At 43.7% G+C, this 26,021-nt stretch overlaps 1 protein-coding gene across 1 annotated transcript in view; it reads left to right on the plus strand.

Annotated features, from left to right (window-relative positions):
• Nucleotides 1–20,081, plus strand: part of nbas (NBAS subunit of NRZ tethering complex) — a 155,705-nt gene extending 135,624 nt beyond the window's left edge. Inside the window, exons 50-53 of the mRNA XM_035143683.2 lie at nt 840–979; nt 6,174–6,321; nt 8,032–8,166; nt 19,065–20,081. Coding sequence (XP_034999574.1) covers nt 840–979; nt 6,174–6,321; nt 8,032–8,166; nt 19,065–19,340 — 699 coding nt within the window. The 3' untranslated portion in view covers nt 19,341–20,081. The remainder of the gene's footprint in view (nt 1–839; nt 980–6,173; nt 6,322–8,031; nt 8,167–19,064) is intronic.
• Nucleotides 20,082–26,021: the final 5,940 nt, after the last annotated feature.

Genomic DNA, 26,021 nt, shown 5'->3' on the forward strand with positions numbered 1-26,021 from the left:
GTGTGTGTGTGTGTGTGTGTGTGTGTGTGTGTGTGTGTGTGTGTGTGTGTGTGTGTGTGTGTGTGTGTGTGTGTGTGTGTGTGTGTGACAGAGCCCGTGGAGGCAGCAGCCATGCTTTGGCAGGTTGTAGTTTTCCCCTCAGAAATCAGCTGCTCTCTGAACTGTTAAATCACACTAGAAGCCAACCTTTGAGAAGAAAATTAATTACTTTCCCTCCGCCTCCTCCTCCTCTCATTTTCTTCCACATTAACCCTCCCTCGTTCCTATTCTTTCTCTCGCTCTCCGTCCAGATCGCTCTCTTTTTTATCATTATAGTATGAAATAATTTCAGCCACAGGTGACGTTTATTTAGACTAACGCGTAAAATGTGCCATTGCGAGAGAAGCCTCGCTCCCTCCCTCCCTCCCTCCCCTGTTTGAAGTTTGAAGGCTGTGATGCTAGTATAGATCGACGTGTGTGTGACGCCACAGTTCATTCAGGTCTCGCTTTGGCCGGAATGTCTTGCTCACAAACTCCGTCGCAATCTTTAGGTTGTCAAGTTTGGCGGGAGCACGCTTCATTTCAAATCAATTAAAAACTGCTCTCCTGTTTCTCTTGTGTTCGTGCTGGATGGAAATAGCAGATCTCTGAGATGCACTCCTCAGTGGATGATATTGGAATTTATCATCATATGTGTCCATCACATTGCACATGTAACAGAATTTTACAGAAACAGATGGTTTATTCTCTTAAATTGGGATTTCTTACGATCAGTATCTTTACAGCAGGCCTTTTGTTTTTTGGTCTCAAATGTATTTACTGTTCTCACCTGCCTGCTTCCTCTCCTCTCTTTGTCTCAGGTCCAGATAGAAGACGTAGAAAATGAGGACAAGCGATACTCTCTCTTCCTGGAGCTGCTGGACGCTGCTCAGAAGTGGGAGGACTTTCAGCTGCTCATGCTGCTCCTCCAAGCATGGCCACCGATGTTGAAAGAGGAAGTGTAAGACAATTTTTTGGTCTTTTAAGGTTAACATAAAGATTTGACATTGTGCTTATTTATAGTCTTGCATGGAGTTAGAATATTTTCCAAAATGTTGTTTCGACTCTTTTTATTACCTCTAGTACAGTTCTGAATTCCTCACAATGATGAAATGTCCATATGCTATCAATCCTATCTTTACCATTCATACCTCATTCAAAGATTCACACCACAACTACATATTAAAATCAAGGCAGATTTTTGGGGATATAAAATGCAGACGTCATCACATTGTCCGTCCTTTCTCACCTCACTTTTCATTTTTTTGTAACCCCGCCCTCTCAGTCAGTTTTAAAGTTAGCTACAATTGCATTCAGTAGAGCACATACCCCTCCCAAGGCCCATCAGTCCCCTCAAATTCCATCAAACTGCACCAAATTGCACACACTCATAGATATCAGTCCCCTAAGCGTGCCTGATTTTTTTTTTCAGAGAAATCAATGTAATATTCCCTGGGAAATAGATGAAAATGTCAATGCTGTATCCACCCCGAAATTTAATTTGTTCTTTCTTGGTCCATGTCCCATCTTTACACCAAGTTTCGTAGAAATTCGATGAGTAATCCTGCTGACAAATAAACAAATAAACAAACGGACAGCACTGAAAACTTAACGTCCTTGGCGAAGGTCATAATGATTGCCACTTTACTAGTTTGGGTCAGAGTTTAACCTCGCTTAAACTCCTGTAAGTGCTAGCGGGTGAAATCAGGGACATATGAGGACTTTTCAATTTGCTACTTCTCTGCAGTGTGTTGTCATTTAAGTGAGAGTGGAAATGGAAAATATTGGCTGAAATCACTCAGGGGCATTTGTTGTACATATACTTTCAGTTGGAAGTGAATCCAGGTGCCCTGACAAAGCTTCAGGCTCCGGGCTTCTCCGCACCAGCGTCGGCTGTATTATCGATAAGTGCCTAATGATGCGATTGCTCTTCTCTTCTCCTGCTCCATTGTTCCCAATTAAAAGTGAGGCCCTCTGAGACGATACAGGGGTTACGCTGTCTGGAGTTTGTCCTTCCAGCTCAATCAAAGCAGCCTGTGTATCAAACAGTTTCGATCAGCAGTTTAAAGTGGACTTCTTCTCCTGCAGTTGTTAAAAACTTAAAAGGATGTGCCCAAAGCTTGTGTGTAGGTGAATTAGCTACAGATTAGAATCAGACTTTTTGGTGAAGAAGAAGATTTACTTATGTTCATTACTGATGGGTCAGTTTAAAGGTCAACACAACCTGCTTGAAGCACTATGCCAGGATCAGATTATACAGTATGAGATCACTATGTCAGATCAGGGAGCAACACCCCTGATGTATCTTCATGACCTCTCAGAAATATAAAGGTTAACAGGCAGGAGGAGCCAGAGAAAAACCTCCAGGATCAGGTATGTCATCTACCCTGGCTTAACTGATCACGCCTCAGACTAAATCCAACCAGGGGCAACATTGGCTTATCTATTATCCTTTTTGACCAAATACTTCCAGATCCTGCAGTGCCACACGAACTAAACTAAATCAGGCGATTTTGTGCATCCTTTTTTTCGGGATTAGGCAAATAAGATTTGATAAATAATTCCTGTTTCTATCTACTGTAGAGAGGCTTTGATGTTTGAATGGATAGAAAGATGTTGAGGTTGATGTCTGTTTATTTTTTCTCTAGTCTAGAGCATAACCAAAATGAAAAAAATTAAAAGGTCTCCAGCACATTTGGGCATGATTTTCTTATTCATTTCTACTTTAAAAGTAGCCAGGAAATAATTGATATTTTCGAGTCATCTTCTGCAGGAACTTTAATCAATTGACAACAGTCGTCGCAGTACCAGACGGTACCTGGGCCACCAGAAAGCATAACTGCAGGAAGATTTTTGGGGCCAGAAAAGTTTGACTGACTTAGTTTAGAAGTTAGTTCCTTCAGCTTAAATGCAAGTGACACTCCTGAGTTCCTGAAAAGGTTCCTGGGCCCCTGGAACAGTGGAAGCTGGTCGTTATATGCAGGATTTTTTTTTTCCAGCTCAGTTTGGGCCAGTCTCAAGCTGATGTTGTTTCACCTGATCCAAAAAAAGCAGCTTAGTGTGAAGGTGAAAACAACATTTCTGACAGCGAGACAACTGAAGTAGAAATAGGTAAAATGCTTTTTAGAGTTGTTGCACTGTAAACAAACAAGGAATGAATAGTGTCAAGGGAAAGTGGGAAAAGGTTATTGTTTATCAGAGTATGTTTATAAAAAAGAGTGTTGTTGAGACGGTATTGTCCCTCCTGGCATAGTCATCTTCACCTGAGACAGGAGAGAAAGGATTAGGTTTGGACAACACCGCTGCTTCGAGTTCACCCCCGGATTTCACAGACATTCCTCTGACTTTGCGAGAGGAGCAGCTGTAGTCAAAGCACCGGCGCCGGGCGACAGTCGGCTACAATCAATTCTTTTCACTGCAGACTGAGCCGGCTGATTGTCTCAGATTGAAATGCAAACATAACGCTGAGTACAAACTCAGCCTCTGATTATGGATTTGTTTTTTCTCTCCGGTCCATTTAGTCGTCCTCATTTAAATCTCTCAGGGTAATTTGCTGCAACATGCACAGACACATGAACCACACTAGAGACGTGCCTTGTCTCTTTGAATCATAGAAGCCTCAAACTTGAGTCCGGTCTGCGTTAACCGTGCATTTTATATACAGCTGCACTGCTGTATCCTGCTCTCGTAATTTGGGACACAAAACTCAGAATAACTTAACCTTCAAGCGATGGAGACTTGAGGGCGTTATCTCTTACATGGTTAACCTTTACCACTTGTCTGACTCAGCACTTGTGTGTGTGTGTGTAGAAGGGGGCTTTGTTCCAGTAAGACTACAAGAGGCTGTTTTGGGAGCTATACTGAGTGTTGCATCTCAAAAGCTTATCCTTTAGTCTGCATAAATTGAGTCATGATTCAAAGCACGCATTGGGGGCTGGCTATGACTCACACTGCACCCTGTGACAGATTTTGGCGAGCGCGCAGACACCCAGCGCATTCAGCTGTACCCCCACCCCCCCGGATAAAAGCCCAGGAGGCGGCCGTGTGCCAGCGAGTGCAAGTGGACTCTGTTTGCTCCTGTGGCCGCATCATCGGAAGGTGAAGCGGCTTGTCAGGATGAGACATGGCTGCGTGGAGAGCTGGCTTTTCTACTGACAGACACTCACAGGACCCCTGCTGTCTCTCTCTCTCTCTCTCTCTCTCTCTCTCTCTCTCTCTCTCTCTCTCTCTCTCTCTCTCTCTCTATCAAACACTTAGAATCTTACCACAGGGCATCGTCCTTCGATCACGCCTATCTAGGACATCAGACATCCACCGCTTTGGAATTTCTGATCATATCACCAAGGATTTATCACCGTTTACATCAATAGTGTGAGCACAAAGCACACGTTAAGTTCAATTCAGATCCTCCTCTCCTCTCCTCTCCAACCTCCTCCATCTGTTAAATATTGAATTCCCTGCTAGTCATGTTGATCACATCAGTACATTACATGTGCCAGCATACTGACGCACATTTTCGGACCACTGGACGCATGTTCCCTCCCTTCACAGTGTCTCTGTGCTGCTTGTCTCTGATAGACGAGTGACAGCGCTGTTCTAAATCTTAAATCTTACATTCTATGAATATTTAGAGCCTCGCTGAAGCTCGAAAATGAGGATTTCCCACAGATATAATAAGACCGTGGCTTTGGATTAACAAGTGCAACCTCCATAACCGCTAACATTAATGTTAGACAGCACATATAGGGGCTGACTTCTCGCCATGCTAATTATAATGCTGATAAAACAACCAAGATCTAATGACCAGATAATGAATCATTCTCTGGTTTCCTTATTTTCTTTCCACCCATTACTGATGTGTACACATAAAGTGTGTGGGGGTCGTGCCTCCTTTGTATCCCTGGGGTTCTCGCGGTCCTTGGTGCGAGTTAATCTGTGACTCAGGAGGCTTCGGCAGAGGTCTGGAAGAGCTCATAAAGGAGTGTGTAAACAAAGTGACACTCCTCACCGCTGGCAGCTGCTCCCCGGTGTTCTCGCCGAGACGGAGAAAATGCAGCGTGTAGTCGTTTAATATTAACTGCAGGAGTTTTATGGTCAAACATCTTTCCTCCTGGCTTACATGTCAACGTCAGAATTCATTAGATCGTCTGGAAACCTCTTGATAATTCTGTCTGCTTTCATGTCAGCCAGTGATTTGATGGGTTGATGTTATTCTTCTGTGGCTGTTGTATTTGTAATATTCATAATGTACATTTGAATGCAGTATGGGGCACATGCAGAAGTGAGCTGCTGTAACCTGTTCATTGTCGAACAGGATTAGGCTGTCCTACCCATGACCTTACTATCAGCATTGACAACTCCGTGGTAGCCCCACCCAGACTACTAGGAACCTGGGTGTGACACTCGACAGTCAACTCTCCCTTACTGCCAACATTACTGCAACAACCTGCTCGTGGATACATGCTGCACAACATCATGAGAATACGTCCCCTTCTCACTCAGAAGGCGGCGCAGGTTCTGGTCCAGGCTCTGCTCATCTAGATTACTGCAGCTCCCTCCTGGCTGGTCTGCCTGCTAGTGCCATCCGACCTCAGCAGCTCATCCAGAATGCAGCAGCTTGACTGGTCTTCAACCAGTTTGATGTCCTGTCTCTTAAATATTGGAACGAGCTCCCCATTGACATCAGGACAGCAAAAAGTCTACACATCTTCTGCAGCAGACTAAAGACTCTTTAAACTACACCTTGGTTAATAAAAAAATAAAAAAATAATAATTACAAAAATCAGATTAGTTGCACTTACATGTAGCACTTGTAGTTTGGCTTTTTTGAAGCAAATTGTACTTACTTGATTCTTGTTGTTCTGGGTTTGTACTCATGGTTAAATGCAATTATTGAAAGTCGCTTTGGATAAAAGCGTCAGCTAAATGAAATGTAATGATTAACACCAGGTGACAGAGGACTGCAGAGATTTAATTAAACAACTTAATTAGATTTCTACATGTAGCGAAATTGATTTGACTATATACTGTATATTCCTGAAAGAAGTCAGTCTGTCACATGCTTACTTTTAAACCCGTCTATGTTTTCCCTTTGTTCACCGAAGAAGACGTCGTCACACTTTCATACTCACAGCTCTGTCCTGCTCTGTCTCCAGGTCAGAGTCGGAGCGTAACCCCTGGGTTGTGCTGACCTCGGCCCTGCTGACCCGCTGCCAGGGGTCAGAGGTCAAACTGGATCTGGGTCAGCAAATAGTCGCCATGGTGCGGACACTCTACAACACCAAGCACAAGCCCCCTGTTCAGGTAATCAGAACACACACACTAGAACATATACTCTTCAAAATATTCACGAAAGGAAGAAACAATCGGCCTCATAGAAGAACCGCTCTCATAAAACAGATTTGTTGTGTGTGATTCAGAATATACAACCATTAATAGATTGTATATTTCATTACTTTTTGAACAATTATAAGTAAATATAAATATATGAATTACACCTCATAATTACATCACCATTGATTTGTTAAACAATTCAAAGATTTTTCAATGTTGCTGTTAAATGTCTCACTTGACATGCGTCATGCACACAGCGCTTACAGCTGGCTGGACTCAATTCTCGCCACGAAGCTATTTTCAGATAATTTACCTAAAATTCATTCATGGCTGATGTTATATTTAAACTCATGACACCTCTAGTCAACCTACAGACAAGAGGAGTGTGCGTCATACGTGCGCTCGCACCATGAGTGCTCGGTTAGTGGTGTTAAGATCATGTGTCCTGACTCTTTTGGCTGCTCTACATGCCAGGGACAGCATGTGAAATTATTATATCAAGCTGCGTAGGGTGTAATATTGCCATGGATGAAGGTGTTCCATTGCCTGATCCAGCCCCAACATGCCAGTGTAACATCACCTATTATGGCATGATATTACCTTGACCTCCTGAAGTCACACTGCGCCCCGTGGTGTAGCATTTCCTAACTGGATCTCTGAAATCAGGACTTCAATCTCTGAACTCGCTATCGTGTTTAAAACACATCATTTACAGATTTTTTCTGAAGTTAGAAGCGATTGTTGAATCTGACGCGTCATGTTCATACAAACTCACCGTACAAACAATGTAAGAGAAATTTTGAATAACAATATGAACATGTTCCTTCACGAGGCCCAAAATTAGTTTCGATGCAGTGAGACGTGATGCAATGTGGCTTCAACACATTAACCAGCGTGTCATCAAAATACAGGAGTCTGCCTGTTTGCATTCAGTGTAACCTCGGTGCAGCGCCGCCGTTTTACCAGTAACTTAATACATGAGCCTAAAGCTATTAAGCATGTAACCCACAGCAGCGTGTTAGCATCAGCTCAGTGCTTTCTGCGATGTACCATAGGCACTAGCCGCTCTTTGATATCTTGACAGCCCCTAATGCTATTCACGCCCTGCTGAGCACCATGGCAGTGGTAAGCCTAATGCCATTCTGTATGTATAGCTCCAGCTGACTGTGATATTAGTTTAGCGTAAATGCTATTCAGTGTGAATAGGCTAGCGTCTGCCTGGCCGTCGGATATTAGTGTGGGACGGGGGTGGGAGGTGGAGAAGGAGGCCTTTTACTCTCTTCTGAAGAGCTTTAATTTGAATCTGCTGGAATGAAACCGCCAGAGCATGGGGGAGTCAGATTGCATTGTGATATCCATATATTACAGGATGGGACTGCAACAGGACTGTGTGCGCCTGTTTGTGTGTAAATCCTTTTAAAAGCATTATGTGGCTGTGTGTCTGTACAGTATATACACATCGATTAACCTCCACTGTTCCTCGCCTACTTTCTTCTCTCTGTCTCCCTCTCTCCCCTTTTGTTCTTTCCTCCTCTTTGTTGCTCCGTCTTCTGATTACATTTCCCTATTTTCATCACACTTTTGCTTTTATCTCTCTCCTGCTGCTTTTCCATTCATCTGTGCATATATCCATCCCTCCTCCTCCTCTCTCTCTGTCCCTCTCTTCCTCCTCCTCTCCAGTGCATCAGACACATAGCCACCCTGCTGCTCCAGAACCAGCCAAGTCTGCAGCAACCCGCGCTCAAGCTGATGGCTGAAACCGGTGATGAGGAACTGCTGCAGCTGACTCTGGATCAGATCAACAGCATGACACCAGTAAGTGTTGTTGTAAAGGTTTTGTCTTGCACATATTCAGATAAACAAGCCGACTCCATTTTGGATTGAAAAAAATCCTAAATGGATACATTTTGTTGTGATTGTTTCCACCAATTAATATATGAAAAATGTCTTAATAAATAAATATGTATCCCTAAAACATCACAACTTCTCAGAGCCCAACATGACTGATGAGAACATACCTGCCAAGGCTAATCCCCTATCTTGCCATATCAAAGCAGTGTTTACCATCAATTATCTACACTGTGGCTGTCACAAAACTGTTTCTTTATTAAACCAATTGTTTTTACACTTTTCATAATAACATTAGAGTTGCTAACTTGGTGGCACTATTGTCCATAAAGTTGTTTCTGTCTACGCAGTCAATGCAGTTCTCTCTCAAGCAGCAACTTCTCTTTCGCTCTTTAGTCCATGTACCTGTCACTCAATGACACGGGAGAGCAATGTTCGAGCGTGTGCACCCCCACTACTGCCATAGATTGACCTAATTTGATTGGAAATGCTGCTAAGAAAGGGAAAACGTTTCCTTGATCTAACCATTTATTCGGATCTGCTCCATAATTTAATGGTTTCCTCCTTGGGCCACAATATTTCATTGAATTGGTTCAGTAGTTTTTGTTACATCTGGCTAACTAACAGACTAACACATAACGTCCTTGGCTGAGGTAAAAATTGTAGAGCAACTTAACTGCTGTAAGATAAAAAAGGAAGTACTCTGAAAGATTCCTTATATTGAAAAACCCCACCTTCATCCTTTTGCTAACTGTCCTCTAGTCATGGGAAGCCACAGCCAGATAAAAGAGTAATCGTTTGAGACTGTGTGGGCCCACTCTCCACTGTTTCCAGATCAGATAAGCTACCATCACAAAGTAGGCCTCTCAGACCCTCTCATTGTTCCCGGATCAGATAAGAGACTGCCTCACTATTAAGTGACAGAAACCCTATTAAATGAAACGTTAGGGCTCCTATGTGTATTGGTGCACCTGAGCCACACGCTCACGCTCTTAGAGAGAGGAGAGGGGGGGGGCTGAGGGAGGCAGGGGGTTGAAGGTGGTATAAGAGAAAGGATATGTAATTTGGATGTGGGAAGACAAAATCAAATGGAGGAGCGAAAGGCGTGGGATGAGAAGCGGGGGTCACAAATGTATGAGAATGTAGAAGTGACCTAGGCTGAGGTGGAGAGGACGGAGCAGAGCCAGACTGGAGACACAGGAGATGAATCGGGGAGTGACAGAGCAGGGTTATATGAACGCTGTGAGACGGGTAGGGTGTCACGCTTCTTGGAGAAATAATCGTACCTCCGCCACCTCAGAGCTGAATGAGCAGGGGCGTGTTCGGAGCAACACAGAACACTGTTCCTCCGCAGATAGTATCAAGAGAGACAGAGAGAAATCGTCTCACATCTAATACATCTGATAATGTGTTGGCTTGGCGCTCGCTGTGGAGCTGCATGCATCTAGTGTGCATTTGTCTATGAGTGCGTTTCCTCAATTGTGTGAGTTTCTCTTTGGCTGAGTGGGAGTGCGTTTGCCAAGGTGTGTTTACATCTACTTCATTTTGAGAGTAATGTGTTTTTAAGCATAGTGTTTCTGAATGCCTGAGCCTATTTTAAAGGAGCTGTTCACCCAATTTGACAACATTTAGGGACGTCGGGCCAACATTTTCTCTCCAATAAGTCAATTCAGGACACAGATTGTGAGCTGTAACCAGGACACCATCCACATATCCATCAATTGTCTGCTGCGATTCATCATATTTGATCAGGAATTCACTGTGTGTGCATGAGAAAGCTCAAGTGTGACCTGAATGTTCTTATTCAATCCCATAAGCATTTCATTTTGGGGCTTGATACTTTTAGGACTATAAAGCATAAAGAACTTCAGGGGTGCAGTGAAAATGTATGAAGAAAAAAAAATTCCATGAAAGGTCCCTTAATGCCGCTCTTAATTTATTTACCTGCCTCTTCACGTCTACATTGACAAGCCTGAGGTTGATTTTTGCCCACAATGCACCATAAATTTATAAACTCTTGCGCTCTTCATTAAGTACGTGAAAATAACATGTCAGTCTGAGTGAATGACAGGCCTTATCTTCAAGCACCCTGTGTGAGTGTGTGTGTGTGTGTGTGCGTGTGTATTCTCCCTGGTGCCTGTGCAGTGTATCTGAAGTCACAGACTACTGTGCACATTGTTTTCCTCAGTCTCCACGCATTTTAGTTTTTTGCATGGAGGAGATGCCCCTGAGATTACGACTGGAAAAAAATAACCAGATTAATTCTGAAGATTAGTTTTTAATTAAAACGGTGTTACAGGATTGTAGGGGGGTATAAGAAGTAGATGAAAGAAAAATAATTTATTTGGCTGTGTGTTTACTGCGTCTTGATTCGCTGCTACATGAGGTTAGTAGGTATGACCAGCTCTGTTAGCGTGGACCACTGTGGGTGGAGGAAAAACAGAAAGACAGAAAGAAGTAGGACTAGCTGAGGTGATTTGAAAGGTAGTGGTGTAGAGAGCAAATAATGGAAAAATAGTTTGTATTGTTCTTAATGATAAAGGTAAATACAGTACAGGTGTGCATAGGCTTTTATTTCCTTTCACTGGAAGCAGAAAGCACCCATGTCTTTCCACAAAGTCCCTACCTCCATCATTTCTCCCTGTCCTCCCTTTTTTCGCTTTCCTCCTCATTGGCAAAGATGAATGGGCCTGTGGAGGAGCAGGGGGGAGGCAGGGAGTCAGGGAGTCGGGGGTTAACACCTGCCTGAGTAATGGGAGACAGAGGTGTAGGCCTGATAAAAGCCGTCCTGCCAATATAAATGAGCTGTCAGTGCATTTTACAGCATATATACTATAGGTCCTGCTGCATGTGCAAACATACATGCTGTAAATGCAATGTCGTGGCAGTATTTGCCTAAGGACTTACTATAAGCAGGGGAAAGCATGGCTGTCATTTGTAGCTATAGCTAACATGAATCGGTTGAAAGCGCCTTTTCTGATTGGCCTTTTAAAGTTACCATCTCACTCATTTTATAATGAGAAGTTTAAAATATGAATTTTATGGCTACAAACATAATAAAAGACTGTGGCTCAAGCTTCATGTCTCATGCAAATAGCCAGCGTCCCCAGAAGAGGATGATCCATGTAGCCAACATGTGCTGCTTCTCAAAGTGGATACTTTAGTCACTACCCTCACAGTTGGTTCACTGTGTACTCGGTTTCAAAGTGCATGAATTCCTACGGTGTCGTGTTGTCTAAAATCACACACCTCCATTTTGCGCTTGCTGTAAATACCAATTGTAACATGTCATCACTACTGTCGCCCACCAAAATACATGTTTTCATTTCTTTTGTATTCCCCCGGTTGTCAAGCAACATGGAAATTGTGCCGCCATCTGTGCAAGAGTGCAAGGCTGCAATTTTCTTTCTGAGCTTGTCCGAGTCTGAGAGGAAACGAACTGAAGCCGACCCAAACCTGATGTTTTGCCGGATTACAGGCACATGCAGTGTAAAAAATCAAGTAGATAGCCCAGCCAACGTGATTCAAACCAACCTAAACCAGTATATCATTTTTAAAAAGTTTGTTCCATCCCTGCTCAGGTCAGGTATCCACACTCGAACCTGCACCCAGGATGTATTCCCCTTCTCCATTTGTCACACTCCACTTTTTGACCACTTTTAGTTCACCATCCACTTATTTTAATGCACCGCATGTTACCATACCAGTGAATGCACCCAAAATAGCAAGTGTAAGTATAGAAGTAGGTGAATTGAGACACAGCAGTAAAAAAAAAAGTAACAGCATTATTTTTGTATTGGAGTAGAGCCAGGTAGTTGATGTATTACAGTGCAAATAGAAATGTAAAGTCTATTTATTTCACTCTGACATGTACCTGTGTTGGTGCTTAGCTCTATATTATCAAACTGTGTTTTAACATATTGCAACAGAATAGGCTTTTAGAATGAAGACTAATTAGTTTGAAAACATCACACAATTACATTGGCTGATTTTGTCCAGTAAAGACCAAGCTGCTACTAAAGTCTTACTAGCGTCAAGGAGCAGCTTCTAAACTGTGAGAAAATGAGTGCTTGTCTTAATGTCAATCATTTGGCAACTCCCCACCTAAGAACACCAGTGGACTATAGGAAGTAAGGTATTTATCTGCACCTTTGAAATTGCAGAGACAGACGCAATGTTCTCCAGATCCTGACAAGTTTTGCTCCTGTGCTTTTTTTAGTTTTGGGGGAAAAAAGGACACCATCTTCCTCACTGTGACGTGTGGGAAGAGACAAACCTTATCAGAGTTGCCATGTCTTGTTACAATAGCTATTTATGTTGTTTATGGATCTGTTGGTTCATTATTCAACTGCTTTTTTTCTTCGTCCTTGTCGGGTTCTGTTTTTATCACTTGTTTTTTAAATGCTCGTGTCCTTGTGTGCGAGTGTGTAATCGGGTTAAAACCACTTCAAGGCCTCTCAGACAAACTGTCTATTTGCCCGCTGAAGTGAAGACCACAGGCTTGTGTGTGTGTGTCTGTGTGTGCGCGCGTGTTTGATTGAGTGATTATGTGTCTAATTGCTTGTTTAAGTGGGCTTGTTTACAGCTTTGGTGCCATATTGGACCTGTTAATCTCGCTGTGTTTGCTTGCAACTCAGCGCGTTGATCCTTGATTTGCTCACTGCTTGTTATGTGTGTGTGTGTCTGTGTGTTTCCTCGTGTGCGTCACAGCCCACTTTTATTTTTATTTTTTGGCTTCACTGCCTCTTCTTCTGTCACTTTCGATCATGTCGCGCTGTAAGCAAGGACTGTTTGGTGTTGTGTGTGTGTGTGTGTGTGTGTGTGTGTGTGTGTGTGTGTGTGTGTGTGTGCAAGCTGTTTGTTGCACCACTAAAGCCTAGGGACAGTTAGGATGGAGGAATGAGGGACAAAAAGATCCCGGGAGGAGAGAAAAGGGTGAGAGGAGGAGGAAAGGAGATAGTTATGTGTTGTCTGGCATTCCAAAGAAGCTTTATGATTTAAATGATAAAAGAAGGCTTGGCCATGAATTATGTATTAAGTAATGTACGTGCATAGTAATTCCAATTAGTCTCTCAGCCGGGGTTTAGATCACGGAGGGAGAGCGAGAGCGGAGAAAGACGTACACACGAGATGAGAGACGTGCAGGGCGAGAACAGAAAACACGCGTGTGAAAGATTGACCAGGCCAATCAGGCAATATTTAGCGGTCACTGAAAACAAGAAGGAAATACAACCTTGTCTGTCTTTCAACGGGCGAGGCAGCAAGAAATGAGAAGGTAATAACAAGAGCGGGGGGGGGGGTTGGACATCGTATGGCTTCAGTTTGATGTGTCAGTTCTCTTGTCATGCTGAGTGTTTGTTCATCCACTCACAGCACACGCCAGCTGCGAGAGCGCACACACACACATACGAAGGCAGAAGATGCCTCTTGTTTTCGCTCCACTGAAAAGCCAAGACAACGTGTTGTTTGAACCTTTAGAGGAGACCTGAAGGGGCTTTTAACCTGACACACACACAAAAATACATACACCCCAGGACAGGTTTTCATGTTCTCCGAGCCGTTGACCTTTCAGTGAGAGAAAGGAAGGCATGATGGATGTATTCCCCCCTCAATCAGATTCTATTTGCGCTGAACTCTTTGCGAAAGGAAACTCAAAAACTCTGAGAGAAGGAGGGATGAGGAGGGAGGATTCACTGGAGGTGTGAAGCAGCGCAGACGGATGTACAGGTTTGTTAGAGCAGATGGGACGGTGAGCTGCAGAGTCGACTTGGAGGTTGTGTCAGAACCGCTTTTTACATGACATCGACATCAACCCGAGCACAAGGTTCACACTGCTGAGGTGTCCCCGGACAGCACGCTACAGCCCCCCCAACCCCACGGCTACATTCAGACATTAGCGGACCACAAGTCAAAGCAGCATCTGTCAACATCTGTCACTGACTCCCATTAGGAAACAAACCAAAATAATACACACTTCACTACCAACTTTGCCAAATGAAGCTGAGCTGCGTGTACATGCGTTGGATGACAGAAGCATGTCAATGTTGTTTTCATCTGTGTTGGATTGGAGCAAATCATAGCTCGCCTTGAAAACCTTGTGACGTATAAGTGAAAGTTGGAAGCAGTTGTGATGCAACTAAAAAGTAAAATTTCTTATTAATAACTTTGGCAAAACACATTTAAAATGGGAATTGCCCAACCGTCACCTTGTGAAACCACATTTAAATACACTAGATCCAGATTTTTATTTGGATCTGCACAAAACTGCACAGACTCGTAAATATCAGTCCTGTAAACGTCAATTTTTTGGGATTTTTTAATGCAATGTTAAAGCAAATGAAAACAAAATCCTGCATCTGCCCCTTGATCCATATCCGCACCACAATACCTCATCTTGCAATCCTAAAGCGAGTGAAAAAGATTCCTGGATCCGCTCTCTTACACCAATATGCTCCAAAAGTGAATGGCCCAATGCCCCGCCCGTCCATAAAGTCATAAAGTTTAACTGAAATCAGTTCTGTAGTTTTTGTGTAATGCAACAAACAGCACAGAAAAAAAAAAACTTTTATTTGAATTAAAGGATGAAATATAAATTTGTTGTTATTGAGAGCTTGCTGAGGAGATGTATAATTAGAGATTTATAGCTTCGCATAGCGCAAATACTCAGAGCAGAAAAGAGACTGCTAGCCTTAAAACTAAAATGTATCTTTTTTTTTTACTTCAGTTTTTGTATATATTTGGTAAAACCTGTTGAACCATATTAATGAGTGAGGTGCTGCTGCACAGCTCTTGTTGCTGCCGGACAGAGACAAGCTAACTGTTTTCCCTTGTTTCCAGTCTGTTCGTCAAGATAAGCCAATCGTGTTCCGGCAGTCGCTGCATTTTTAATGGATGGATATGAGAGTGGTATTGAATTTTCTTTTCCAACTTTCTGCAAAGTATTTTTTTTTTTTTTCAGAATTATTTATTTAATTACGGCCTGTTAAGAATCATTCATTTTGACAGCAGCAATTTACAAAACCAATGGCATGGTATGATTAGATTTTGATAATTTGATTGCACTGAAAGAGGGGAAATGAACATATTGAATTATCACCCATCACTTTGGTGAAAGCATCACAATGCTAATTAATGCAATTTAGTTATTCAATTAATAAATATCGTTCTTGAGTGTTTTCTTCAGCGGAGGGAGGCAGGAAAATGTCTCATGCGATGTCTACAAAAATATTTAACAGATGAAACGGTGATTAGAGCATTTTTCGTTTCATGACAGGCTGCATGTGTAGGCAGGGATCCTCTGAACTTTGTCCCTGTTCTCAGCAGTCTACCGTTTATTTCCTGCTCGCAGAATGTGTGAACGCTGCAGGAGGAACAGCGGCGCCTGAAATGCGGCGCTCCTACTGTAACAAGGACATATCTGCTCCACTCTGATATCAAGATTCCCCTCCATCCCTCCATCGCCCTGCCGTGCCTTCACATCTATTTTCGGCTCCACTGTCAATCTGACTGACTCAAATCTGCTGTCTGTCTTGACACCGTCAAACTGTAATAGCCTGGCTGCCGTACGTGCGTGTGTCAGGGTGTCAGTGTGTGTGCAGAACCAGGCCTGGGCTGGTGATTTTCTCTCTTCCATAATGGACGAGGAAAGACGGTGTATGTGTGTATTTAGAGATAGCGGGTGTTTCGGAGTGTGTGTCAGTGTGTGTGTGTGTTTGTGTGTCAATGTGTGTGTGTGATTGTGTGTTTGTGTTTACAATATGTGCCTATTCCTGTCCAGAAATTGGCCACAGTGCACGGCAACAAGACTCGATCCTCGTCCCCCGAATCTGAAAAATATTTCCTGCAGCCCGAACTCTCTGCGTGTGATCATTCATTTCGTATGTAGATATTTTCTAAACTGGTCGCTCGGCAGTGTTACAGGTGTGATATCTGAAGCCTTCACGACTCAGGCGCCTGCCGTTCCACATCCTGATGTTTGATACCGTGGCACATTTCAGTCAGAGTGCCATGAATATGCTCTGCGTCTCACTTTCGGAATCCACCTGATACCACCTGATCATATGTGCCATGCAGATCCATGTGTGTTCTGGAGGTGTGAGCTCTCATTACACACACACCTGCAGGCAGCGCTGTGCCAGTTCACACTTAAAAAGAACTAGTTCGAAGTTCAGTTCATACAGATGAAAATTAACTAAGTTCACAGTTCCAAAATTGAACTGTGTGTGTAGGTGTGTAAACTCCAACTTTGAACATGTTCATGCACAACACTGCCTGCAGGTGATATCAGTGATGTAGCATTGCTCTCAGATCAAATCAAGTCATATGTATTTGTTGCCTTTAACTACACTAACAGCCTCAAAGGGCACAGGAACATCACTTTAAAGAAAATAGAAACATTTAAGTATAATGCTACTTTTGAAAATAGAAATTCTTTGTCGTTTTTGTTTTAGCAGGTGGTTCTGGAGATGGTCCAACTGAAAATACGCAATATCTTGTTAATGGATTGCCATGCATATTTATTTTTAGAACTCAAATTGTTTAATGTGGTAAATATTGAGCTTGCTAGCCTCACACAGCTGATAGCTCTGGACCTTTGGTTTGGTTCTGACCGTCATTTTTATTGGTGCTGAAAACATTGCATTCACCAGTTTATAGCTGAGATCTGTAAAAGTAAACTGTTACTTACTGATGCTGTCACTTTACCTCAAACCTGTCGCCTTAATCTGCAGTACAACTGATCGGAGTGACTGCCAAAACCAGATTTCTTGGTTGTGTGAAAAATATCACGAGTCTTGGTGGCACATCTGGAAACATTCAATTATTGGAAAATATTGCCCCCACACTGAGAGATGTACATGACTTGCTCCTTTACCCGTCAGGTTTAAAATCGTCCGTGTGTGATACTGAGCTCAAAGAAATATCAGTGTTCACTGCAGCTGCACAACTTCCACGTGGAACATTTGTTCTGCTGCGGCTCCAGAATCCGAAGTTTGAAACTGGAGCTGTTAAGTTGTTTTGAAGTGCCTCTCCCTGGTTCGAGGTTGCGTTTCATTCTTGGAAGCAGTTGGTGCACTTAAAAATGTATGTATCTGAAGCTTTCAGCGCCTGTCTGCCTTCCTCCTCTCCAGCTCGCTCCCTCCGTCTTTCAACCCCCGTCATACATTTTCCACATTCCTAAGCCCTCCGGTGTGTCTCATCTCTCTTTCCCCCCCTTAATTCTCATTATAACCGGACGACCTCCTCATCCACCTCTTCCTCGAAATTTCTGTCTGTCTCTCTCTCCGCGGCTTCCTCCTCCCTTCCCCCAGCTTGTCATGATTCATCTGGATCCGTCTCCCAGTGTTAGTGTGAAATTAAATTATTAGTCACGCACGACATACCGTACTGTATCTTTTTAAGTGTTATGTGTCAACCCCTCCGTCTCATTTTCATCCTCTTGCCAAAGCCTCTATGAATCTTTATTAAAATGGGAATTCCATTAAAATCCTACGGAAACTATGAATCTTGGGACGCAGCGATAATTTGCTCTGCTTCTATTACTACGATGTGAGAGGTTTTTTTTATATGATCTGTAACTCCATCAGAGGACGATGTCATTGCCAATGACGACAGTTGAATGTCTCTCATCGCTCACGTGAGCCGCTCAGGTCCGATCATCACGAGGGAAGTGACGCTTTTTCAAGGGGTTTATGTTTTTAAGGGTGAATCGTCCTTCAAGGAGCCAAAAATGGAGCGAGGCAGACGCAGACATGAGGTTTGAGAGTTGAGTTGAGAGAGAAATTCATTCAGCTCTCTTCAGCTCTACATTTATAATTGATCTGCCTCAGCTCCAGATATACCCCGAAAGGGACTCACCGTTGTCTGTGTGAGTTTGTGTGTGTGTGTTCACATGAAGTGTAAAGTTGTGTAAAGTTCAAGCTTAATAATGGAGACTGCAAACAGGTGAAAGTCACAGAGACGGAGTCACGGCCTTTAAACCCTGACACTCTGCCCCAACGGCATTTAAGTGTGTGCTAGGGCACATGCCATGGGAATGATGGTGGTGCCCACAAGGTCAAACAGGATGTGACCTGACACTGTGGCCTCATCAGGTTTCTTCAGGCGTGTAACGTTGTAACCGCAAACAGACTGATAATACTGCCACTGCAGGAGGAGGCGACCGTAACATGTTGCTACAGATCACTGTGGCGTGAAAATCACATACATCTAGGAGCCATTTTCATTGTGTCATCAGCCACTAAAGCTGCTTTCAGACAATTTCCTGAAATGTCCAAATCAGTTTCTTTTCCTGTGAGCCTCTTTCTGGAATATTTGGAGAATGTCAGTATGAGCTCATCTGAAAATATATTGGAAAAATGTCCAGAATATTCACAGCAAGGGAGTGATGAAGTTGATGATGTTTCAAACACTCAAGGTGCAAATCTAATTAAAACCAAAAAAGAGTTTCTATATCATAGGATGAAAAAGAGGTGACATCCACATTAAAGATGCAGACGAAGATGTTAACTTGGAAATATAAGATTCAAGAGCTATTGACTGTTGTATTGACAGCAGGATTTATTCGTCGTGTCCTGCCTCCTGCATGATTTATACCTAGGTGGTGTCACCTCCTGCTGCCGTCTTCATATGTGAAAGACAAAGTCTGGAAAATGTCCGGACCTGGAGTTCACGTCTGAAAACGGCTTAAAAAGATCTGCTGTCTGACGGCTGGTCACCATGGAGAGACTGGCTGCCTGTTGCTTTGTAAAACTTCTGGAGCTTTTTCTTGGCACATGTTCTTCTCAGTGATGAAAAAAGGCAATCACACTTAAAAAGTAAAAATCTCTCCTGACTCTGTCACCACGTGTCTCCTCTTATCCTTCCAGGAGACAGCTTCCTCCAGTGATGCCGAGCTCCTGTCGCTGCTCCTGGACGCCGGGCTCCTGGTGGGCTGCGTCTCCTCGGCCCTGTACCCCCTGCTCAGCTCCCACATGCTGTCCCACCAGCAGGAGGGGGGCTGGGACGTGGAGAAGGCTGCAGCTGAGCTGATGGCGGCGGGCCACAGGCCGGAGGCGGGCTCCCTGCTGCTGGCTCACCGCGGGACACACCAGGGCCAGTTCACCTTCAACTCTGCATTGGCTGTTCTCCGGAAGTGGCTGTGAGGGGAGAGTGCAGCGGGAGGTGGGGGGGCAGTTTGGACCACGGCCACAGACCACGGTGATGAAACAGATTTAGGGAGGAAGAGCAGGATGGCGTCTGAAGAAATGAGCCTGAGTGGAGAATAGAAGCGATATGAAGCTGTACCTCTGAGGGTTCATCAACTGAGGACGTGTGAGCAGCTGCAGCAGCATCCGCCCTCAAGGTATTAGACCAGATACCTTTAATAGTGAAACATCCGCTCGATTACAAACACACACATTCATAAACACACAAACCTCTGCTGTCATGAATGAATATTCAGACAGAGCTGATCAGAAAATGCATTTTTCTGTTGCATACGTCCATGCGTGCATGCGCTGCATCCGATTGTGTGGTGGGGTAATTGAGCAGTAGCCGTGGAAACAGTGGGTGGATATTAACCTATTGTTCTGTGACAGGTTTGCCTCTTTGACGTCCCATCGTTAAACACCCTGCCTCTGCTCCATTGTTTTCCCCCTAATAATGTCTAATTAATTCCTGCTAAACAAATTAGCCCCGCAGCTGCCCCGCGCCCGGCTGTGCAAACGCACAAATATTGTACACAAGCGCAGACACCCCGTCGCTTACATGTTGCGCTAATGATGATGCGGACTAATAGTATTTGTGTGTGTTTACGCATGCAGTGATGCTGTCAGCTTGTTTTGCTATAAGATTTTAGTCTGTTCCACCATTCAGAGCTGAAATAAAGACAAATCATAACATGAGACTGAGCTGTGATTTGATTTTAATTGTGTCACTTTTCTTTTTTTATTATAATTGTATTGGTCGAACACAATTGTGTTAAAATGAACACTGTTAATGGATTTCTGTGAATCTGCGTCTTTTACTTCTCTTTTTAATGAATGAGTTCCATCTCATTTTGAATGCACTCAAATCGTTCACATTATAATTACAGCAATTTTACATTGTTCCAGGGAAATTACAGCCCTCTGATCATGTGTGTCTCAGCTTGGCCCTGGAATGCTCTTGTTTTGTTCCACAATCGTTCCCGAGCAGTTCCGCAAAGTGTTTCCTCTAGTCAGCACACACACGTCTCCTTGTAGGCTTTGGAACAACCAAGTGCTTTCACCTACACGTCAACATCTGCTGTCGCCCAAATCATTTATACATTGTTTCTTCTTTCCGGCTCTTTAAACTGATGACGGTTCCGGTGAAATTATATGCAGGAAAGGAATTGGGGGAGAAACAAAAATGAAAGTGTATAATTGATCTTGTTTGTCTACGCGTTTTTTAAGACCAGGTTGAAAATGAGACATAGGGTGGTGCTGACTGCAGCTCCCCAGAGCCGCCAGTTGTGTTTAGTCTGTGCACAAATAGTGAACCTGCCTATCAAATAGAAACATGATGTTAATGAAGAGTGGGGGGGAGAACACAGGGTTTGAGTAGATGAGATGAAACACTTCATGGTCTCCACACGACTCCAGAGTTTTAGAACTGGTGAAATAGAGAAGTTCGAAAACGCTGCTGGCCCCGTTTCAATTTGAAAACGTAGATGTTCGGAGAGTTGGTATTTGGCTACAAGTGTGAAATGCAACATGAATAATCAATTACCTGTTTTCTGTACAAACAGTTGTCCGCTTCAATCCCACATTTTACGATGATACAACTGTTTTCAGGTGGAGGAGACAAGCGTATATTTGAGCAATCTGTGCACACTGTGTACATCAGCAGTCACGTGATGTGCTATCTCAGGCAAAACGCTTGTGTGGACAGAGATTTGAAAATACAGTTTGGATGTTGGATACCTTGGTTACCTGTCTAGGGAGACGGGCTCCAGCCCCCATCCCCACGACCCTTCTTAAGGATAACCAGTGCAGATGATGGACGGAACAACACTGCGGTCACTGACATTGACAACGCTATGAAAACATAAATCCTCACTCAGCTTCTTATCCCATTGGGCCTTTACATGAGCTCATAGGGAAAATGTTTCCAGGGCCTTTTAGATTTACTTATCAGGGGCCTTTAAAAAAAAAAAAGCAGCATCGTGCTTGAGTTAATTATCCAGATGCAGCTTGTCGAAGATAAGCAGTAACTGTACTTGATGGCTACCGTATGGAATTGTGGCACTGATGGCTTCAAGGCCTGTTTAAATCTGTTCAGGCTGTAATAAGCAGATCATGTTTCCACATTTGCTTGTTAACTTTCTGCTGCTGCACTTAATCCCATAATTACTGCGTTCGCTCCGCAATGATTTCTGCTCTCACTTTGGCAAAGACTTTTCTTTTTTCAGACAAAATAAGAGTTCATTTCTTTTCATTCCTGCTCGGCTAAGTTTCCATTTAGTCTGGTTTTGTTTGCGTTTTTCCTCATCATTTTTCCCCATGAGCGCCCCAGTGCTGCCTCCCTGCTTAACCCTTCTTTCATTTGTGAAAGTTTTAACACCAGCCAAAAATAAGAAAATAGATTATTTCAGCACTGTGAAATATTCCTGCAGTAATTCGCGGTGGCGTGCAGCGTTTAGAGCAGCTGCCGGAGCAGAGCGGCTCGTATCCCTGACAGGCCAGAAATTAAAGGGCAGCGGCTCGGAGGTATTTAGCTGCTGTGTTTCCGAGCCCATTCATAAGAGATGAGGTGGTGTGGGGGGGGGGTGTGGTCGCTCTGCATTGAACAAGAGAGTAATGACGAGACAAAAAGGAGACGATGCTCGTGTCAGTGATGGGGCCCACAAGAACATACACAGCTTTCAAATGGGCTCTCTGCAGATCCGGCTGAGCTCAGGAAGCGTCAACATTTTACCACGAGAAGGAAATAATACTGCAGAGATTGATGGTTCAATTTCACCGGCTCCGGCTGTGAGGTTTTCACACGACGCCGCGCCAGTGTCGGATGTTTCATAGTTATTCTGGACTTTGCAGACAATACACTGATGTTCGTCCCCCGGTGCCAAACAAGTTCCTATCAACACCGCAAAGTGAATTAAATTGGTCTCCGATGGAAACCGACCCCGGATTTGTTGGAGCCCTCGAGCTACAACAGGAGACCACTCTTGGTCCTGGCCAGCGTGAAATCAAGTCTTTGTCCCAAACTAACAAGATTACACCAGGCCTAGTTGTAATCAATCCTGGAGTGTTAGAGCCTCCACACACACACACACACACACACACACACACACACACCCCTTTGGTTTTAATGCTGTAACTAAGTGGTACAGCTCAGATAACGATTGAGCAAAAACTACAGCGTCAGGCTAACACAAAATTTTATGAATGTGCAAAAGAGCTATGTAGAAAGCTTGGCTGAGGAGGAGGGAGGCGTTAAATACTGATGAACAGCGAGAGGTCAGAAGATTTTACAGGAGAGACAAAAGAAACAGAAGAAAAAAGAGGGACGGATGAAAGGGGACAGGGGAGGACGAGGTCCGAGTGGATAAGCGCTGCAGTGTTTTCACCGGCAGAGTGTTTCGACCTGTCTTGATTAGTAGTGCTGACCCCCATAAACTCCGGGGACCGTTCCTGCCGCTTGTTTGTTTAAAACACGCACACACCTGCAATGCCAAGCAGCCTCTCACCGCCCGTCCACACAGCCCATGCATCTTAATTCTCGGCTGCTGTTGTCTCAGCAAACACTCGGGGTGAAAATAATGAAACGTGAGGAGCTTCATCACAAATGTTTTCCCAGCGCAGCCCCTGTTCTGTTTAAAGCTGCTACAATCAATGTTTTACTTAATTGAGATCTATCACTTGACTTCTCAGCGCCAACTCCAGCCAGTGTTTTGGTGCAGGGGCAAGAGAACAGGCCCCCGTCACCATTTGGTGAGACCCTTGACCCTAAACCCTGACACCCTGAAAAACTGTGATCAGCTGTGTACAGGAGGCTGCAGTGACACCATGATCTGAGACCCCGGGGGCCCCATGTCACCAGCTTCCTGCCAAAAGCTTTTCGAGGATTGTGTAGGAAGTGTCCGGGATGGTGGTGGTGGAGGTTTGCACTAAACGTTACTACCTAACTATTATCCATGTGCATGCATTGTGTGCAGCGTGGTACTGATGGAGTCATTTGAAGACTGCAATGATGTGGTTTGGTTTCCTGAGTTTCTTGGCGGTTTGGGGAAGGTCGGTTTGTTTCGATGCCTCAGGCCCCCAGAGTCTCTAGAAACTGCCTGATGAAGAAAGTGTTTTAGCCTCCAATGGGATTTTTTTTCCTCAGGAACTGGTTGAAACCATAACAGAGCTGAAAAGAAGAGGGAATATTGAACTCATATTAGATGAGAGCCTCCTTCCTGCTGTGTTAAAAATCAAAATCCACTCCAGAATGTTATGGGTTCTTCCTTCCTCCACACCTCCTGTACATTTAATGGAAATCGGATAATATGGTTTGTAAAGAATCGCAGACAAGACAAACAAAAACATAACCTCCTAGATGCAGGTGATTAATGTCTGTGATGGATGTTTATAAAAACAGGCAACACACGATCACTCAGTGGGAGAATGGACTCATGCAAAGGGCAAATCAGGGAATCAGCTCCAGATCTGAAATATGAATCAGTTCCTCAGATTCTCACAACCATCAGTGTTTAGATTCACTGGACTGACAGGTACTGATTATTGATGATTCCCTCAATGATCAGCAAACCCACATCTTGGCCTCTCCTTCTCTCCCCGTGTGGATTTACTTGGAGTTGAGAGTTTTTTATGTTTTTGTCTGTTAAAATACATTTACGACTTACGACAAATCCTCCTGAAAAAGCTTTGCCCTCTTTTCATATATATATATTTTTTTATTTTTTCTGCAGACACCTCATCACGTCTTGTCTAATATTCGGACCAAACAGTCTGACAAAGCCATGCTGAGGATAAAAGGGCGTCTGCCTCTCATAATTACCTGAAGTATAATTTCCCTTTTATTGACTTCCAGCCTCATTTTGCAGTCAAGTCAGACCCCTCCACTCACACGTTTCTCCTTCACATGCTGCTTAACATGAACCCCGGGTCCCATTCACACCTGACGACTGTTTGAGGGGAGATCAATAGTGAGATGAACTTTTAACGACAAAAACATTTGTTCCTTAGAAAAAAAACGACGACGATCTTTTCGAGGGTTCTGCTTGTTCTCGAGTGCTCAGACAGATTGCGAGCAACTCGGGGACACGTTGTTAGTGTCGACCTCGCCTTACTGTCGCAGGTTTAGCAAACACAATGTCGAAAAGTGTCTTACTTCCTCTGTCAGACGATGCCCCCAGTGCTGGCGGTGTGAGCCGTCCTCACGATCCATCCAGAAGGTGAGAGACATAGGATCTTACAAACGCGTCTCCTCCTCTTAGTGGAAGTTTTCTCTTCGAAAAAAAGGCTTTAAACTTGTGCCCTATCTCCGCTGTGGAGAGTGCAGGAGTGAGAGAAAGAGGAAACATGAAACAGGTGAAAGAAAATAGTGTTTTCACTGCAGGAAATCTCTCACACGCCTTCCACACTGTCAACACTCTGAGTCCTGGGAAATCATTTACCCTCCAAGGCCCCGTTTGTTCCCTTTGCCTTTATTCTGCATCCATCTTGTCTTGCTCGGTTTTTGACCTGCGACCTTTGCCTCTACGGAGAAACTGTCTGTCTAGCACCTCCTGCACATGTAGTACAGTGAAATACACACATATGGGGGAAAAAACACCTTCTAACAGAGGCAGATTGGAAAAGAGAGAGAGAGCTGTAGAATGCAATGTAAAGAATGGAAGAACAATGAAGGAGATGGAATTACTGAAGGTCAAAAACAACGTGGAGAAGGAGACAAAGAAGAGGGAATAACAGAAGGTCTTGGAGGAGGATGCTACTGCAGGGTTTGCATGGGGGGGGGAGGTCTCAGAATAACAATTCAGATTCACCAGTGTGTTAGGTTAAGTGTTGGGTTGAGTTCAGATGTGTTGATTAGTAGGCTTGCATTATTTCCTTGTGTGAAACTTAAAGTGAACTTAAAAACACTGCTCCACAGCGCTACTAGTGGTCAAAAATCCCAACGCACAGTTGCAGAATGTGATCTTTGTTGTGCTGTATTTTAAATTTGAGAGTCAAAATCTTTCTCTCTGCTTGACTTTTGCTAAAAAGACTATTGAACTGACCTCCTCCATGTTTTGTTTCTTTTATTGACCAACACCTTGAACGAGAACATCTTTGATAGGTGTCGTTTGACCAGACTGCTTGAGGAGCCTGCACCTGAGAAACAGCCACTGATGCTAAATCAAGGTAAGACCCCACCAACCCACTGGGAGAGTGCTGATGTCTTTATCGAAGCTTTGCTACAAAGGACAGAGACTGTAAGTTACAATAAATGGAAATTGATAATCTATTATAATATTATGAGCCTATTTCTGCTTTATGCTATTTCAAATTGGTAAAATTTGAAATAGCAGTTTCTTGACTCATGTAGTCCCCTGATGGTCCCCCGCTCTGAATAAATGAAACTGTGCCCGGTAAAACAAAACAAAGAGAAATACTGTTACTACAACTGCAAGAAAAAATGTCATGGTCTCTGTTAAACCTGCCCCCCCCGACCCAAAATCAATGGTGGAGGAAACCAATACCTGTCTCCTATTTCCCCTGGTGTTCAGTAAGTACAGTTAGAAAATGACGAAATATTCGGGGATATCAACGATGGTAAAGTTATCCTATAGATAGAGGAGTCACATTCTTGATACGCTTTATCTGATTATTTCAAAA

This window comes from Hippoglossus stenolepis, chromosome 20 (assembly GCF_022539355.2).
Source record: "Hippoglossus stenolepis isolate QCI-W04-F060 chromosome 20, HSTE1.2, whole genome shotgun sequence".
In the NCBI taxonomy this organism is placed as follows: Eukaryota; Metazoa; Chordata; class Actinopteri; order Pleuronectiformes; family Pleuronectidae; genus Hippoglossus; species Hippoglossus stenolepis.